At 44.0% G+C, this 18,973-nt stretch overlaps 1 protein-coding gene across 4 annotated transcripts in view; it reads right to left on the reverse strand.

Annotated features, from left to right (window-relative positions):
* Positions 1–250: 250 nt before the first annotated feature.
* LOC129863357 (mitogen-activated protein kinase kinase kinase 21-like) overlaps positions 251–18,973 on the reverse strand; it is a 40,117-nt gene continuing 21,394 nt past the window's right edge. The window contains exons 5-11 of one of the 4 annotated variants that reach the window (XM_055935292.1): positions 16,863–17,103; positions 15,415–15,525; positions 5,447–5,551; positions 4,532–4,682; positions 4,332–4,429; positions 3,480–4,229; positions 251–3,335 (exon numbers count right to left, since the gene is read on the reverse strand). In XM_055935292.1, coding sequence (XP_055791267.1) covers positions 2,941–3,335; positions 3,480–4,229; positions 4,332–4,429; positions 4,532–4,682; positions 5,447–5,551; positions 15,415–15,525; positions 16,863–17,103 — 1,851 coding nt within the window. In that variant the 3' untranslated portion in view covers positions 251–2,940. Of the gene's footprint in view, positions 3,336–3,479; positions 4,260–4,331; positions 4,430–4,531; positions 4,683–5,446; positions 5,552–15,414; positions 15,526–16,862; positions 17,104–18,973 lie in introns of all 4 variants that reach the window. The other 3 variants (XM_055935282.1, XM_055935309.1, XM_055935301.1) reach the window with 3 other exon arrangements.

Raw genomic sequence — 18,973 nt, forward strand, 5'->3', positions numbered from 1 at the left:
GACTTAGTTTTGATTTGATTTGTAACAGAATGCCAATGTTCTCAGACCATGGATTTTGCTAACCATTTAACCATCAAATAAAAGGGAAAGGGGGATACCTAGTCAGTTGTACAAGAATGCATTCAACTGAAATGTGTCTTCCGCATTTAACCCAACCCCTCTGAATCAGAGAGGTGCGGGGGGCTGCCATGTGTATTATACATGTATAATATCATTTTTTGTTTTAAAAATCATACATTTTCTTTACTGATTTAACCTCGTCTAAGTAGTAGGAGAAAAATCTATTAATCCCAAAGCCACTCCTGAGGGGTAAACATTGTTCCTTAAAACACCATACAGGTGATTTATTCTGAGACCAAAAAACTAGAATACTGTACATACACTAGGTCACAAATAAAAGTATGTAGATGGGTACTATGTAACAAACTTTTTTTTTAAATAAAATACATTTGTCAATTTGACTTAAATAATTTCAAACCAAATGGCTGGTTAAAAATACAGTATAAAAAATCTGTCTCATGAACTTTGAGCTTTGGTGAAAGTTTTGGGAACAGGAGACATTACATTATTTTGTCTCTCAACACAGACTGTCTGCAGATCAACAGCAGAGCTCCTTCCCGTGTATCTTGCAGCTTGTTGAGTGCAACACCACTCCAACTACACAAGCACTTAGTGTACGGGAAGTCTGAATGTCTCACACGAGTGGAATGATTGTGCTTTGTCAATCGCCCTGCTAGCCTAGTCTCATACTATATGTGCTGTAGCAAACTCTATCATAACCATGAGCCATACTGTATAAGACTAAACTATTGGCTTACATGGTCCTCCAGAGGCTGGATATCATCATCACCTAGTCATCCTACTACAGGTTATTACACTCAGAGAGGAGTCTGAAAAGTGGTCACGTCACCAGAGTTTCTTTGACCATGTCCTCATAACATCTACACAGCACTATTGCAGCTGTTGGTCCACGCAGGTTATTGAGAAGACATGTCATACTGCATGTCTGCAAATTAATATTTGCCTCCCACAGTGAGACTACTTGCAGCATAATTAATTAATTGATTTGAGACCCAACATGAAACATTTCAGAGAATACTATTTCATTATAATTACTGTATTTCAGTCCATTTTCATTCCAAGATACTAAGACAACAAAAATAGGCATTTTGGTCTTGATTTCCAGGTATTGACACTACACAAGGTAAAGAGGGTATGGATTCACATTTGTTTGGTATGGTCATCTTGAGTTGATTTACATTTCCAGAAAGAACATGGAGGGTTTGATGATTCACACTGGTTCAAAGACCTATCATTCTAATCAGACAGCCATTCTTGAAGTGGTTTAAGTATGCTTGCGAGTATAAAAGTAAGAAGGTTGAGGTCAACTGACATATTCCTGTTAACATGGGGATACATGAAGATAAAACAACGCTGGGATTCTGTGGTGTGAACAGAAACACTGATAAACAGGTTTGATCAGTATGTACTGTATGTTGTCATCTCAATCACTTGAACCAGTTTCCTCACACAGAGCTAACACAATGCTAACAAAAAGGAAGATAAGGCAAAAAAAAGACTTAAGTTGTTGTTCAATTAATGGAATGCTTAACATGTCAGGATATAGCAGGGACTCCAGCTTTGACAATGATGAGATTTGATCTCAAAAGGCAGTGTTAAAAAAAGCTATTCTTCCAGTTGTAGTGACTTCAACACCTGTCTGGGATGTACTGTTAGGAATGTCGATTTAAATAAAGAGACAGTGCTCATGATTTAAACAGAACTACAAAAAGAGAGATTTAACATTCGGTATTCCTTTGTAAATGGGGACGAACAACAATACATTGGATATTTACGGACAGTTTTACTTGTTGCTCGGTACTAATGACTTGCATGGTACTTAAATGGGGACTGAATATTCAGATGATAACAATTTGTGTAGTCTAGTGGCATCAGAGACAGTTCCTGTCAGCTTTTTATGTTAATATGAAAATAATTGCTAAGAAATACAGCATTTAACTGTTACTCAAACAAGTATTGAAATATATTTAATTCCCATCTCTTTGTTCTTCAAAATAGTGTTTTCACAGGAACCTAGGTAGACTAACCCCCATGTGAACTGATTTCGAGCCAAATGGTCATATTCCACATAAACCATAGCAGCTAATAATGCTGAATAGTCTTTATGTACAGTACTGGTACTAGTCCAGCTGCTGGTAAGGCTTGTCGTATAGTGGTAAAGTAGAAGCTGACCAGGCCTGGTTTAGTGTTTCAGTGTTGAGACTAGGTTCTCCAGTGTTGTTGGTTGCACTGTTACAGATGTAGGATCTTAATTTGATCACCCTGTTGCAGAAGAACTGTCCTGCTGCAGCATTATTTTCCTGCTGTAGCAAACTGGCTCAAATTAAGATCCTACATTTGTAAATCTGTCAGTTGCGCCACATGTTGATGACTTCAATATTACCTCTCAGACATGGGACAGAACTCATCCTAAAATAAACACTGTTGTATCTGTCAATATAAAAACAAAATCAATACAATACAAAATAATTACCAGCATTAAATCAAAACGGAGTATAAAAGATCCACAGACAAAAGCAAATTAACATTTTAACGTAAGCATCATTTTGTAACTTAAGATGCCATGGTCCTAACCAGTATGTGCGCACAAAAATGTCAACATTTCTGCAACAACAAAAAATTAAATGTGTTCCTTCGTTGTTCAATCAACCTGATGCTATTGAAACACGTTTTTCCAATATTAAATTACCTATCAAAATATTACAGAATAAATAGTGTTCAGCAGCAGTGGCCTACATTCAGGTAAAAGCCACAGGAGGGCAGTGGAATGCCCTGGAATGTCAAATAAGACTTGTTGATCCAACTCATAAACGTTACTTAGAGATTGGATCCTGGTAATAAGGCAGCTTATTTCTGCTATCACAAGAATTTTTTCTCTAGGTCGAAGACGGAGGGGCGACTGGGGCCGCTCTGAATTCGGCAGAGGGGCACGGTACAGTCACGTTTCTGCCCCTCCGTGTCCATATCCAGCAGAGAGCAGTCCATCTTGACCTCGGCGGAAGAGAGGACGATGTTGAGGCTCCTGGCGCTCTTCTCTCCAGAATAGTGGCCCAGGGAGTAGCTTTTGTTGCGGCCCCTCAGGAGACCCCATGAGTGGGGTTTGCCCCGGAGGGACAAAGGCCGGGACCTGGAGGTGACAGTCTCCCCACTAGCTGCTCTCTTTGGGGTGTCCTCCCTGTCAGACTTCTTCTTCTGAGAGGTCGTGGTGGAAGACTGTCCCGATGAAGTTGTGAGAGAGCCAGATGTACCGTTAGCTGGGGACAGAAAGGAGAAACAGAGGCTGTTTCATTGTTCACGGATCATTTGTACAGTGGTGTCACCTCACAATCAAACACTACTGCATTAAATATATACAGTCTCTATGTGTCACCCACGGTCCTGATGTCACGTTCACTCACTGTCCTGGATGATGGCTGACTTCTTCCTCCGGAGGCGAGAGCCCATGCTTTGACTGTGAGTCTTCTCTAGGGCAGCAGGCTGGGGGAGGGGGGAGGCCGGAGTCCTGCGGCCGGGCGCCTCTGGAACCTGGGGCTGAGAGCCGCTGCTGGGCTGTGGCCTGGGGTGCGACAGGTTGACAGGGGCCACTTCCTTCACAGGGCTGGGCTCTGGCCCCTCCGAGGCTGACCGCAGGAGGCTCTTGGTGGAGTTATACACTGAGATGGAAGACATGGAGATGAGGTTGATGGGGCTTTGGGAGGCTGCCTCCTCCTTATGGGAAGAACGTCCACCAGGGAAGCGTGTAGCGCGCTGGAACAGACCCTCTTTCTTTTTCTTCTCCACGCTGGGCTGAGGCTCAGGGTCATCTGCCGGTGGGGCCTTGAGCACGTCACGCAGGTCAAAGCCCAATGCCACCGAGGCCAGCATAGAGGCACAGCAGTAGAGTACGGTGTCTGTCCGGCGACGAGCGGAGGTCCTCTTCAGGCTGTTGGTGGGGGTGTGCTGGGGGGTGGTGCTGGTGGAGCTGGCTGAGGTGGTGCTGGAGTCCTCCAGGCTTTCCCCAGGGCAGCTTCCTGCCATCCCCTCGCCCCACTGCTGCTTCTCATCTTTCCACAGAGGTAGATCGATGTACACCTGATTGGGGAACTTCAGTTGCTTTGGTTTGGTGTTGTCCGATCCATCTGGCGAGCACATCTCTTCTTTACTGGTCCCTGAACATGAAGGACGAGGACAGAGACAGGCTGTTGACAGGAACTAAGAAATGGTCTTGTTGTGTTCCATCTGATTATATTAGAAGACACATTTCCCCTCACCTTGCTGCTCTGCAAACAACGCAGCCAACGGAACAGACTTCTGGGACTTCCCCAGACTTGTGGACCAGGGGTTGTTTCCATCAGACAGTGGCCTCACTCTGCCAGGACAAGTCAGTTTCATAAAACAACCCACACAGACACAATGAAGATGACAGAAGAAATAATGAACGGAGATGAAAAGAAACCCTAATGTCCTGTACCTTTCAGCATAATTTCCCCGCTCCTTGGTCTGAACGGAGCTCGGTCCCCACGTTCGCCCCTTCTTCTTAATCCCCTTCTTGACGTCATCAAACTCCTCCGGCTTGTAGATGGTGCTTCGTCCCCATGTCCTGTTGCTCTCGTCCAGAGTCACTGTGATGAAGGAGAGAACATTAGTCAACAACTGGCAGAGTACTCCAATACACCAGTGACAAATCTGAGTGTCCAGGCCAACAGTAGTTACAGTTCCAGCCAAATATATTGGCACCTTTGCACTTTCTTAAATAATTCCCTATTTCTTCTAGAATAAGTTGAAAATCCAATAACAAGGTGTGGTGACAAATACTTTTAAAATGAAACTTATTTTAGAAGAAATAGGGAATTATTTAAGTAGAGTACAAGGGTGACAATATATTTTAGACTTCAACCACTTGAGTAGCATTTAGAGGACTGGATGATTTGAGAAGATAACCTCCACCATCAACCGCAATGGGAAATATTCATATAATCACTGCAGCTGAACAGTGGTTAGGAAATCAAAAATACTCTGTATATAGATCTGTGAACATTTCAAGAACACGTTGGGTTGCAAATGAAGAGAACACCTTTGATCAGGTGATTAACATTACAGGTTACAAATGACCTCGGATGCATCCCAACGTGTCCTTCATTTCAAAGCAAACCTATATTATTATTATTATTAGTAAAAACCCTGAAACATCCTGGGCTTTTCAGAGGATAAACCCAAGTACATTTTCTGAAATCAGAGATGATGATAGTCCATCAAATTGTCTTAGTAGCTAGAAGCACAGGCAACAGCTGCTAGTCTTGTTAGAACCCTAGCCGTTGAGAAACACGTTAGCCGGTGCACCCACAGCAGACAGAATGGCCACATTCCAACAATGCCAGTTGCTTGCCTTTCTTCCTAACCCCAGTAGAGGACTGGCACTCGCTGGTGATATCCACATCTTGGTGATACACATACATACTGTCCCTTCGGATTTTGTCAATTCGGGCGCACACTAGAGGGAGAAAACATTCATGCAGAACCAGATTAGAGGTTAGAGAGGGAAGCTTACCCAGTCATAACAGCTACAGTGCCTTCAGAATGTATTCACACCCCTTGAATTTTACCACAGTCTGAATATAACATGTATAAAATTAAGATTGTGTCACTAGCCTACACACAATACACAATAATCCCAAAGTGTAATTATGTTTTTAGAAATGTTTACAAACTAATAAAAAAAGTAAAAGCTGAAATGTCTTGAGTCAAGCAAGTATTCAACCCCTTTGTTATGGCAAGCATAAATAAGTTAATGAGTAAAAATTTGCTTAAAGTCACAAAATAAGTTGCATGGACTCACTCTGTGTGCAATAATAGTGTTTAACCTGATTTTTGAATGACTACCTCATCTCTGTACCCCACACATGAAATTATCTGTAAGGTCACTCAGTCGAGCAGTGAATTTCAAACACAGATTCAACCACAAACACAAGGGAGGTTTTCCAATGCCTCGCAAAGAAGGGCACCTATTGGTAGATTGGTATAAATACTAAAAAACAGACATTGAATATTCCTTTGAGCATGGTGAAGTTATTAATTACATTTTGGATGGCGTATCAATGCACCCAGTCACTACAAAAATACAGGCGTCCTTCCTAACTCAGTTGCCGGAGAGGAAGGAAACCGCTCAGGGATTTCACCATAAGGTCAATTGTGACTTTAAAACAGTTACAGAGTTTAATGGCTGTGACATGAGAAAACTGAGGATGGATCAACAACATTGTAGTTACTCCACAAACTAACCTAAATGACAGAGTGAAAAGAAGAAAGCCTGTAAATAATACAAATATTCCAAAACATGCATCCTGTTTGCAATAAGGCGCTAAAGTAAAACTGCTACATGTTTGGGGCAAATCCAACACATAACTGAGTACCACTCTCCATATTTCCAAGCATGGTGGTGGCTGCATCATGTTATGGGTAAAAATAATAATACTTTTTTTATGTAGTGTATATAAGTATGTGGACACCTGCTCGTTGAACATCTCATTCCAAAATCATGGGCATTAATATGGAGTTGGTCCTCCCTTTGCCGCTATAACAGCCTCCACTCTTCTGGGAAGAGTTGAAGCTCCCTTTTTTCTTCTTCAATTTTTTAAAATAAATTTTACCCCCTTTTCTCCCCCAATTTTCGTGGTATCCAATCGCTAGTAATTACTATCTTGTCTCATCGCTACAACTCCCGTACGGGCTCGGGAGAGACGAAGGTCGAAAGTCATGCGTCCTCCGAAGCACAACCCAACCAAGCCGCACTGCTTCTTAACACAGCGTGCCTCCAACCCGGAAGCCAGCCGCACCAATGTGTCGGAGGAAACACCGTGCACCTGGCTCCCTTGGTTAGCGCGCACTGCGCCCGGCCCGCCACAGGAGTCGCTGGAGCGCGATGAGACAAGGATATCCCTACCGGCCAAACCCTCCCTAACCCGGACGACGCTAGGCCAATTGTGCGTCGCCCCACGGACCCCCCGGTCGCGGCCGGCTGCAACAGAGCCTGGGCGCGAGCCCAGAGACTCTGGTGGCACAGCTAGCGCTGCGATGCGCTGCCCTAGACCACTGCGCCACCCGGGAGGCTGAGTTGAAGCTCCCGACGAACAGTTCTTGTGCTGACGCAGTTTGGAACTCGGTAGTGAGGGTTGCAACCGAGGACAGACAATTTTTACGCGCTTCAGCGGTCCCATTCTGTCAGCTTGTGTGGCCTAACACTTCGCGGCTAAGCAGTTGCTGCTTCTAGACGTTTCCACTTCACAATAATAGCACTTACAGTTGACCGGGGCAGCTCTAGCCGGGCAGAAATTTGACGAACTGACTTGTTGGAAAGGTGGCATCCTATGACGGTGCCATGTTGAAAGTCACTGAGCTCTTCAGTAAGGCCATTCTATTGCCAATGTTTGTCTATGCAGATTGCATGGCTGTGTGCTCGATTTGATACACCTGTCAGCATCGGGTGTGGCTGAAATAGCCGAATCCACTCATTTGAAGGAGTGTCCAGATACTTTTGTATATATAATGTAGTACTTTTCAAAGAATCTCTAAGCGTTTCAAATCACAAAAAAAGATAACCAATTTAGAAAAACAACACCACAACATCATGACAGTCATTGTGTGGTCATCGGAGGGAGGGAGGCAGGAAGTGCGCTGTCATCAAGATGTCTCTGGCTTCTCTGTAGTAGAACTGAGATTAAGTTTGGACTCCGTAGTAGATAGCTAGCTAGCTACTCGTTCACTACAACCAAAATTAAGCACCCACTTGGATGCTGCTACGGCAGTTACGTGGCCCCAGAAAGTACACCCCCTTTCAATAATAAATCAATATTATATACAATTTTCAAAATACAGGGTATGCTTTTTTTAAATAAAAATAAACGGAATCGAGCTAAGCACAGGGAAAATCCTAGAGGAAACCTGGTTCAGTCTGCTTTCCAACTAAGGTTGACCCCAATTAGTCGAATGATTGATTGTTAGGCTCTGTATAACTCCGCATGATTGGTTGACGGTAGGTGGGGGCAGTACATCCTGTATAAACACAAACTCACTTCCTTGACAACAGCTCTGCACTGCTCCATGAAGCGCAAGAAGTATGAATGCCCTGCCTTCTAGTGAGGTCGTATCCCTGTAAATGCTGCATGGCCAATGCAGACGTCGGATTGACCATGCGACCAGATGCACAATGCACTTCTCTCTCCAGAATATGCTCTCTCCTGCCGATTTGTGCACATTCAGTTTCATAACTTCATTGTGTGAATTGTTTGCATTTGATTGTTAGTGTATATCAATTCCCCATTACATAATCACCAGCCGTACATTTACAGTTAATTCCTAATCTACAATGTTTGTTACTTTGGTTAAGGTAATTTATTTTAATGCATTCAATATTATTATTCCAGTCTTCCTATTCCCATTGTTTGAGTGGACACATTGAAGCTATTCTACACTTGTGAGAAACAAGTTTTTGTTTGTTTTGTCAATTTAGTCATTGTCTTTTGTTTGGAGCACTCCTGTCAATGTTGAGTAACGACGCACACGCATAGATAAATCACCGATCACCGAGCATCGCACCGATAAATCCACTATAATTGAGAATTTCAATAAGCATTTCTCTACGGCTGGCCATGCGTTCCACCTGGCTACCCCTACCCCGGTCAACTGCCCGGCACCCTCCACAGCAACCCGCCAAAGCCCCCACCATTTCTCCTTCTCCCAAATCCAGATAGCTGATGTTCTGAAAGAGCTGCAAAATCTGGACCCCTACAAATCAGCCGGGCTAGAGAATCTGGACCCTTTCTTTCTAAAATTATCCGCCAAAATTGTTGCAACCCCTATTACTAGCCTGTTCAACCTCTCTTTCGTATCGTCTGAGATTCTCACAGATTGAAAAGCTTCCACGGTCATCCCCCTCTTCAAAAGGGGTGACACTCTAGACCCAAACTGCTACAGACCTATATCTATCCTACCCTGTCTTTCTAAGGTCTTCGAAAGCCAAGTTAACAAACAGATCACCGACCATTTCGAATCCCACCGTACCTTCTCCGCTATGCAATCTGGTTTCAGAGCTGGTCATGGGTGCTCCTCAGCCACGCTCAAGGTCCTAAACGACATCATAACCGCCATCGATAAGAGACATTACCGCGCAGCCGTATTCATCGACCTGACCAAGGCTTTCGACTCTGTCAATCACCACGTTCTTATTGGCAGACTTGGTTTCTCAAATGATTGCCTCGCCTAGTTCCCCAACTACTTCTCTGATAGAGTTCATTGTGTCAAATCGGAGGGCCTGTTGGCCAGACCTCTGGCAGTCTCTATGGGGGTGCCACAGGGTTCAATCCTCGGGCCGACTCTCTTCTCTGTATACATCAATGATGTTGCTCTTGCTGCTGGTGATTCTCTGATACACCTCTACGCAGACAACACCATTCTGTATACTTCTGGCCCCTCTTTGGACACTGTGTTAACTAACCACCAGACGAGCTTCAATACCATACAACTCTCCTTCCGTGGCCTCCAACTGCTCTTAAACGCAAGTAAAACTAAATGCATGCTATTCAACCGATCACTGCCCGCACCTGCTCGCCCGTCCAGCATCACTACTCTGGACGGCTCTGACTTACGTGGACAACTACAAATACCTAGGTGTCTGGTTAGACTGTAAACTCTCCTTCCAGACTCACATTAAGCATCTCCAATCCAAAATGAAATCTAGAATCGGCTTCCTATATCGCAACAAAGCATCCTTCACTCATGCTGCCAAACATACCCTCGTAAAGCTGACCATCCTACCGATCCTCGACTTCGGTGATGTCATTTATAAAATAGCCTCCAACAGTCTACTCAACACACTGGATGCAGTCTATCACAGTGCCATCCGTTTTGTCACCAAAGCCCCATACACTACCCACCATTGCGAACTGTACGCTCTCGTTGGCTGGCCCTCGCTTCATACTCGTCGCCAAACCCACTGGCTACAGGTTATCTACAAGTCTCTGCCAGGTAAAGCCCTGCCTTATCTCAGCTCACTGGTCACCATAGCAGCACCCACTCGTAGCACGCGCTCCAGCAGGTATATCTCACTGGTCATCCCCAAAGCCAATTCCTCCTTTGGTCGTCTTTCCTTCCAGTTCTCTGCTGCCAATGACTGGAATGAACTGCAAAAATCTCTGAAGCTAGAAACACTTATCTCCCTCACTATCTTTAAGCACCAGCTGTCAGAGCAGCTCACAGATTACTGCACCTGTACATAGCCCATCTATAATTTAGCCCAAACAACTACCTCTTCCCCTACTGTATTTATTTATTTTGCTCCTTTGCACCCCATTATTTCTATTTCTACTTTGCACATTCTTCCACTGCAAATCTACCATTCCAGTGTTTTACTTGCTATATTGTATTTACCTCGCCACCATGGCCTTTTTTTGCCTTTACCTCCCTTATCTCACCTCATTTTCTCACATTGTATATAGACTTATTTTCTACTGTATTATTGACTGTGTGTTTTGTTTATTCCATGTGTAACTCTGTGTTGTTGTATGTGTCGAATTGCTATGCTTTATCTTGGCCAGGTCGCAGTTGTAAATGAGAACTTGTTCTCAACTAGCCTACCTGGTTAAATAAAGGTGAAAAAAAATAGAAGTAGGGCCTATAGGCTACCTGACAAATCTTTCCAGCTCTCTCCCTTTCGATAACCACTCATCCAGTGGAAACGTCATAAAATAGGCCTACGTGATTATTTCTTTACAGTGCTTGACTTGGACTGAAATAGGTTCCGGTACTCATTTTGGGTGCTGGTACTGTTTCTATTCAGGCGCAGGATTTAATATTCTATAAAGAGGAACAGGAGCTAAAGGAGTAGAACATTTGAGGTGCTGGTACTCAGTTCCGGTGAGCTCCTGCCCAAGTCAAGCCCTGCTTCTTATCCCTTGCGCAAATAGCCTACAGCTGTTTCTGTCCCGAGCTCACTGGCCTGGGGAAACTCTTAGGGCCCAGAATATTTTATACAATGTTGCAAGTTAGCTAGTGCAAGCTTCAGGGCTAATAGTTGATACAATGATTCAAGTTCGTTGCAGACAGGCCATGTGTAGCCAAAGTGATTTATAGGATATTTATCAGGATATTTTCTACCTGCAGGCTGCAATGTTTTTATTTGTTGGCTTTATGTAGGATACTTTTACATAGTTTGCAATGGCAATAGAAGTTAATTTTTAGGTTTGTATCATGTTCATTTAAGTTTGGATAGAATCTTGATTAACCACATGACAATGATTTTGAGATGTTATTATACACTGCTCAAAAAAATAAAGGGAACACTTAAACAACACAATGTAACTCCAAGTCAATCACACTTCTGTGAAATCAAACTATCCACTTAGGAAGCAACACTGATTGACAATAAATTTCACATGCTGTTGTGCAAATGGAATAGACAAAAGGTGGAAATTATAGGCAATTAGTAAGACACCCCCAAAAAAGGAATGGTTCTGCAGGTGGTGACCACACAACACTTCTCAGTTCCTATGCTTCCTGGCTGATGTTTTGGTCACTTTTGAATGCTGGCGGTGCTCTCACTCTAGTGGTAGCATGAGACGGAGTCTACAACCCACACAAGTGGCTCAGGTAGTGCAGTTCATCCATGATGGCACATCAATGCGAGCTGTGGCAAAAACGTTTGCTGTGTCTGTCAGCGTAGTGTCCAGAGCATGGAGGCGCTACCAGGAGACAGGCAAGTACATCAGGAGACGTGGAGGAGGCCGTAGGAGGGCAACAACCCAGCAGCAGGACCGCTACCACCTGTGGACGTCGGGCCCTCATGCCACCCTCATGGAGTCTGTTTCTGACTGTTTGAGCAGACACATGCACATTTGTGGCCTGCTGGAGGTCATTTTGCAGGGCGCTGGCAGTGTACCTCTTTGCACAAAGGCGGAGGTAGCGGTCCTGCTGCTGGGTTGTTGCCCTCCTACGGCCTCCTCCACGTCTACTGATGTACTGGCCTGTCTCCTGGTAGCGCCTCCATGCTCTGGACACTACGCTGACAGACACAGCAAACCTTTTTGCCACAGCTCGCATTGATGTGCCATCATGGATGAACTGCACTACCTGAGCCACTTGTGTGGGTTGTATCATGCTACCACTAGAGTGAGAGCACCGCCAGCATTCAAAAGTGAACAAAACGTCAGCCAGGAAGCATAGGAACTGAGAAGTGGTCTGTGGTCACCACCTGCAGAATCACTCCTTTTTTGGGGGTGTCTTGCTAATTGCCTATAATTTCCACCTTTTGTCTATTCCATTTGCACAACAGCATGTGAAATTTATTGTCAATCAGTGTTGCTTCCTAAGTGGACAGTTTGATTTCACAGAAGTGTGATTGACTTGGAGTTACATTGTGTTGTTTAAGTGTTCCCTTTATTTTTTTGAGCAGTGTATATTAAAATTAAACTTTCACGAAAATGTGCATATGAATACCATAACTGGTATGCAAATCGGTAGAAATGGTAAGAAAAATTCAACATTCAACATGAGAAAGGTTGCCGACTCCTCGTGTAGCCTATTACTGGCAACTTCAGGAGAGTAATGGCAGAATCTGTGAAAGCAAGCAGGAGCGGTAGGAGAATAGTTGGGTCAGGTTAAGTTTTTTTCCCTTCTGGTTGTCTAGCTGTCTGGCGCCCTCGTGAGGCATCAAACCATAAGCTCAAAGCATCAGACAAACTCGATGCTTATAGTTGATTTTAATAATACACATAGGGTGTGTCTATATATGGAAAAATACATGTATAAAAATGTAAACCAATCAATTGGTTTAAAGAACAGACAACATTTGGTCGACCAATATATTTGGGGGACGGGGACAGTCCTATTTCCAACAGACACTTGGAGACAAATTCACCTTTCAGCAGGACATTAACCTAAAACACAAGGCTAAATATACACTGGAGTTGCTTACCAAGATGACATTGAATGTTCCTGAGTGGCCTAGATAGTTTTGACTTAAAATCGGCTTGAAAATCTATTTCAAGACTTGATAATGGCTGTCTAGCAATGATCAACAACCAACTTTTTAAAGAATAATGTGCAAATATTGTACAATCCAGGTGTACAAAAGCTCTTAGAAACTTACCCAGAAAGACTCACAGCTGTAATTGCTGCCAAAGGTGATTCTAACATGTATTGACTCAAGGGTGTGTATACTTATGTAAATTACCGTAATTTCCGGACTATAAGCCGCTACTTTTTTCCCACGCTATGAACCTCACGCTTTATACAATGACGCGGCTAATTTATGGATTTTTCCCGCTTTCACAAATTCATGCCGCCAAAAAACTGAGCACCGTCACATAATGTGACGCAAATCGAGCGCGCTCAAACTTGCCATCATTCTGATTACGGTAGTCATTTTGTCACCCTCATCATGGCAAAGACACGGAGAAATGCATATGATGCAGCTTTCAAGTTGAAGGCGATCGATCTGGCTGTTGGAAAGGGAAATAGAGCTGCTGCACGGGAGCTTGGCCTTAATGAGTCTATGATAAGACGTTGGAAACAGCAGCATGAGCAACTGACTCAGTGCAGAAAGACAACAAAAGCTTTCAGAGGGAAGAAAAGCAGATGGCCCGAATTAGAAAATGAGCTTGAAGACTGGGTCAACACACAGAGAACAGACGGCCGAGGTGTTTCAACTGTGCAGATCCGACTGAAAGCCAAAACAATCGCCACCGCACTGAAGTTTGAGGATTTTAGAGGTGGACCATCGTGGTGTCTAAGATTTATGAGACGTAAAGGCCTGTCCATCAGGGTACGGACGAGTCTGTGTCAGCAGCTCCCTCCCGACTACGAGGAAAAAGTTTCAAACTTCCGTAAACTCACTGATGCAAAGATAGCGGAGCATTCCATCGGCCCGCACGACATCATAAATATGGACGAGGTTCCTCTGACGTTTGACCTGCCTCTCACTCGGACTGTCAACAGGAAAGGCGAATCATCCATCACGCTGAAAACAACTGGGCATGAAAAAACGCACTTCACCTGTGTTCTGAGCTGCACGGCATCGGGAGAAAAGCTTCCACCGATGTTGATTTTCAAACGCATGACGATGCCAAAAGAAAAATTCCCGAGAGGAATTGTTGTGAAAGTCAACAAGAAAGGATGGATGACGGAAAGCCTAATGAGTGAATGGCATACGGAGTGTTACGGCAAGCGACCGGGAGGATTCTTTCACAAGAACAAGGCATTGCTCGTGTTGGACAGCATGAGGGCCCACATAACAGATTCTGTGAAAGAAGCCATCAAGAGGACAAACTCAATTCCAGCTGTGATTCCTGGGGGCACAACAAAGTATTTGCAGCCACTCGACATTAGTGTAAATCGTGCATTTAAGGTGGCACTCCGTGTTCAGTGGGAGGCTTGGATGACAAGTGGGGAAAAATCCTTCACTAAAACGGGCCGCATGCGAAGAGCAACTTATGGTCAAGTCTGCCAGTGGGTCCTGACAGCGTGGAGCATTGTCAAAAGATCCACTATCATCAACGGGTTTCAAAAGGCTGGACTGCTGCGTGTTGAAGAGGGCAGCATGAGCTCAGCGGGGAATTTGCCTCCGGATGAAAGTGACGAGAGCGACAATGAAAACAATCCAACATCGGATGAAGCAATTCTGAGGCTATTCAACTCCGACACCGAAGGAGATGACTTCAGTGGTTTCAGTGCACAGGAGGAGGAAGATAGTGACCAATGACTTTCTTGGTAGGCTACTGTTTACTGCTATTTTTTTTATTTTTGTTACAAGCCGTGTTTCGTTAAAGCCTAGGTATTTATTTTTGTTACAAGCCGTGTTTCGTTTAAAAGCCTATTTATTTTTGTTACAAGCCGTGTTTCGTTTAAAGGCTGTGTAAAGTTCATTTGTTTCAATGTACCGGTAGGCACCTGCGGCTTATAGACACGTGCGGCTTATTTATGTACAAAATACATATTTTAAAAAAAATTCAGTGGGTGCGGCTTATATTCAGGTGCGCTTAATAGTCCAGCAATTACGGTAGATATTTAATTTAATACATTTGCAAACATTTTTAAAAACATGTTTTTACTTTGTCATGATGGGGTATCGTGTGTAGATGGGAAAAATAATCTATTTAATTAATTTTGAATTCAGGCTGTAACAAAACAAAAAACGGAATAAATCAAGGGGTATGAATACTTTCTGAAGGCACTGGATGCCATGATAAGGCACACGTACAAAGCTTTGTTTCACAGCACACTTAAGCACATACTTTATTTGATACTTATGTATCTGACCCAGGTCTGTCGTGTTGCAGTATGTTGGATTGTCTGAGGTGTACTTACACTGGATGGCCCGGAGGCGGGGTATGAGTGTGGGGCTGCTGGGGGGGCTGGTGTTCAGACTCCTACTGTCCATGGAGGGTGACGCCTGCACCGTGATCTTGTGCTGGAAATCTAGAAAACAGAGACACAGGTAAGGATGGTCGGTCACTTTGACCATTGGTGTAATCTCTCGACAGACTACGTAACATAAAAAGGTATTGTAACGTCTGTCAAAAGACTGGGATGCAACGACCAATGAGCGAAAGTAGTTCCGCTTTGACTAGTCTTAGTCAAAGCTAGTATGCTGTCTAATTAATATGCTGTCCTCCATGATGTCTTGTCAGTATGCTGTCCTCCATGATGTCTTGTCAGTATGCTGTCCTCCATGATGTCTTGTCAGTATGCTGTCCTCCATTATGTCTTGTCAGTATGCTGTCCTCCATTATGTCTTGTCAGTATGCTGTCCTCCATTATGTCTTGTCAGTATGCTGTCCTGCATTATGTCTTGTCAGTATGCTGTCCTCCATTATGTCTTGTCAGTATGCTGTCCTCCATTATGTCTTGTCAGTATGCTGTCCTCCATTATGTCTTGTCAGTATGCTGTCCTCCATTATGTCTTGTCAGTATGCTGTCCTCCATTATGTCTTGTCAGTATGCTGTCCTGCATTATGTCTTGTCAGTATGCTGTCCTGCATTATGTCTTGTCAGTATGCTGTCCTCCATGATGTCTTGTCAGTATGCTGTCCTCTATGATGTCTTGTCAGTATGCTGTCCTCCATGATGTCTTGTCAGTATGCTGTCCTCCATGATGTCTTGTCAGTATGCTGTCCTCCATGATGTCTTGTCAGTATGCTGTCCTCCATTATGTCTTGTCAGTATGCTGTCCTCCATTATGTCTTGTCAGTATGCTGTCCTCCATTATGTCTTGTCAGTATGCTGTCCTCCATTATGTCTTGTCAGTATGCTGTCCTCCATTATGTCTTGTCAGTATGCTGTCCTCCATTATGTCTTGTCAGTATGCTGTCCTCCATTATGTCTTGTCAGTATGCTGTTCTCCATTATGTCTTGTCAGTATGCTGTCCTCCATGACGTCTTGTCAGTATGCTGTCCTCCATGATGTCTTGTCAGTATGCTGTCCTCCATGATGTCTTGTCAGTATGCTGTCCTCCATGATGTCTTGTCAGTATGCTGTCCTCCATGATGTCTTGTCAGTATGCTGTCCTCCATGATGTCTTGTCAGTATGCTGTCCTCCATGATGTCTTGTCAGTATGCTGTTCTCCATGATGTCTTGTTAGTATGCTGTCATACGTCTATGATAGATTCTAACAGAGCTTCTAAATAAAGATAGGTGTAAATCAATTGAACTTTTTGTCAACTCGAAGGTAACACTGACTTTGACAAAGACAGACTATCAGCCAACCCGACAAGACAGAAAGAGAGTCAGAAACAGACAGACAGAAGCACCCACCTGAGGGCAGGCTGATGCGGTTGCCGTCCTTGAGTTTGAGGCGGCTGCGTTTGAACTTGCCCTTCCTCTTCTTGACGTTGGGCTTGTCCTTGTTGAGCTGAAAGATGAGGATGTTGAGTTCCCTCTCCAACACGTTGATCTCTCGCTCCGCCAGCTGCTGCTCCCTCCTCTTCAGCAGCTCCTCGTGGGACTTCTGCTGCAGCGCCGCATGCGTCAGCTCCTCCTCCCGTGAACGCAGCTCCTACAGGAACACATGGAGGGTCAGACGAATAGATGGACAACTCTGTATGATAAGGGCCGCGTTCCTCTGCCCAGGCGTTGCTGACGCATGCCAGATCTTACAACGCCTGGATAGGTATTTTACGTATCAGGCAGGGGTGCCCGCCCCTGCTATACAATAGTAGGGGAAACACTACCATAATGATCCACCCACAGGTTCCAGGCAGTGCATTATTTCCTTGGCCCTTCAGTCTGTCATTTCTACTAAAAATAACTTGCATACCTTCATTGTTCACGCCTTTTATCAGATTGAACTCTGTAAATGATAAGAAACAAAGTTCTCTGCAAACACAGCAGTGATCAGTGCTCTTCCCCCCCAACCTTCACAATCAGTGAACTTACTCTGGGTGGTAGAAAAACAAAGCATTAGCTTTAAGCTAGAGTGGCCTGTGACCCTCAGCCACTCAGTCCACAGAGCTGTCCCAGGCCCTCTGTCTGCAGTAACAGCAAGGTGGGCCCATTGTAGTGCTGTATGGCCCTGAAGCATAGCCCTTACTGAAGTAAAGCTCCTTTAAGAGAGGCTGGCCAGCACTCACAAGTTGTAAATCTCAACTGGCTTTATGGAGCTTTGCAGAAATGTTGTGGTGCTCGGGGAGAGGATGACTAAGCCAAAGATCACAAGCTAAAGGGGGCCCTCAGTTTCTGAGGCACATCCACAGAGATGTAAAGAGTCCTTTGACTGATTGGGTAAGAGGCTTCCATCGCTTGATCGTCAACTAGGTTGTGAATGAGTAGGGTTGACAAAATCACTTGAACTATTACGTAGAGCAGCATTTGGATTTTGTTTTGGTTCCTCTCAGAAAACATAATAATCCTTAAATGAATGACTTCTGCAAAGCAGCTTTACAAACCCACTGGAGTGAAATGAGATATGTTGTGTAACAACGTTGCAACTTGTGAGGTAGAAAAAATATACAATAATTTCATTGTTAAAAAGAACAGAAAAACAATAGCCCTATATCTGGACTCAAAACTTCACTTTGTATTTACAAAAGAAATAAGTTTTGCAAAATGGCGCATGAAGCAAGCTGAACCTCACTTTACCTACAGGCCTAGGGTAAGACTTGAGCCCCTCAGAAATATACATGAAGCAAGCTGAACCTCACTTTACCTACAGGCCTAGGGTTAGACTTCAGCCACCCAGAAATATACATGAAGCAAGCTGAACCTCACTTTACCTACAGGCCTAGGGTCAGACTTCTGCCCCTCAGAAATATACATGAAGCAAGCTGAACCTCACTTTACCTACAGGCCTAGGGTCAGACTTAAAGCCCCTCAAAAATATACATGAAGCAAGCTGAACCTCACTTTACCTACAGGCCTAGAGTCAGACTTTAAGCCCCTCAAAAATATACATGAAGCAAGTTGAACCTCACTTTACCTACAGGCCTAGGGTCAGACTTCAGCCCCTCAGAAATATACATGAAGCAAGCTGAACCTCACTTTACCTACAAGCCTAGGGTTAGACTTAAAGCCCCTCAAAAATACATATGGATAAGTGTTTCAGATCATATGCAACCCCTAACTATGAAATGTAGAAACTCACACTCAGTAGGAACAGTGTGTGACTATCTGTGCTTCCGTTACATCGTTATCCTTTTAGAGGTAATTAAATGAACTAGTGTCATATGGGGAAACAACATGAAGAATTGACATACTAGACAATCCCTGGGAGAGCTTTGGTATATTGCACCATTTGCCAAGTTTGATGCTTAACGATTCAGCTGAAGTTGCAGGAAAGGGCATTCTCAATACAGCAATTACAAATCCCATTTGATTTAACGAGGAGGGAGTAAGGAAAGCAGCTTATTGCATTACCAAGGGGAAATACT

Source organism: Salvelinus fontinalis, chromosome 1, assembly GCF_029448725.1.
Source record: "Salvelinus fontinalis isolate EN_2023a chromosome 1, ASM2944872v1, whole genome shotgun sequence".
Lineage (NCBI taxonomy): Eukaryota > Metazoa > Chordata > Actinopteri > Salmoniformes > Salmonidae > Salvelinus > Salvelinus fontinalis.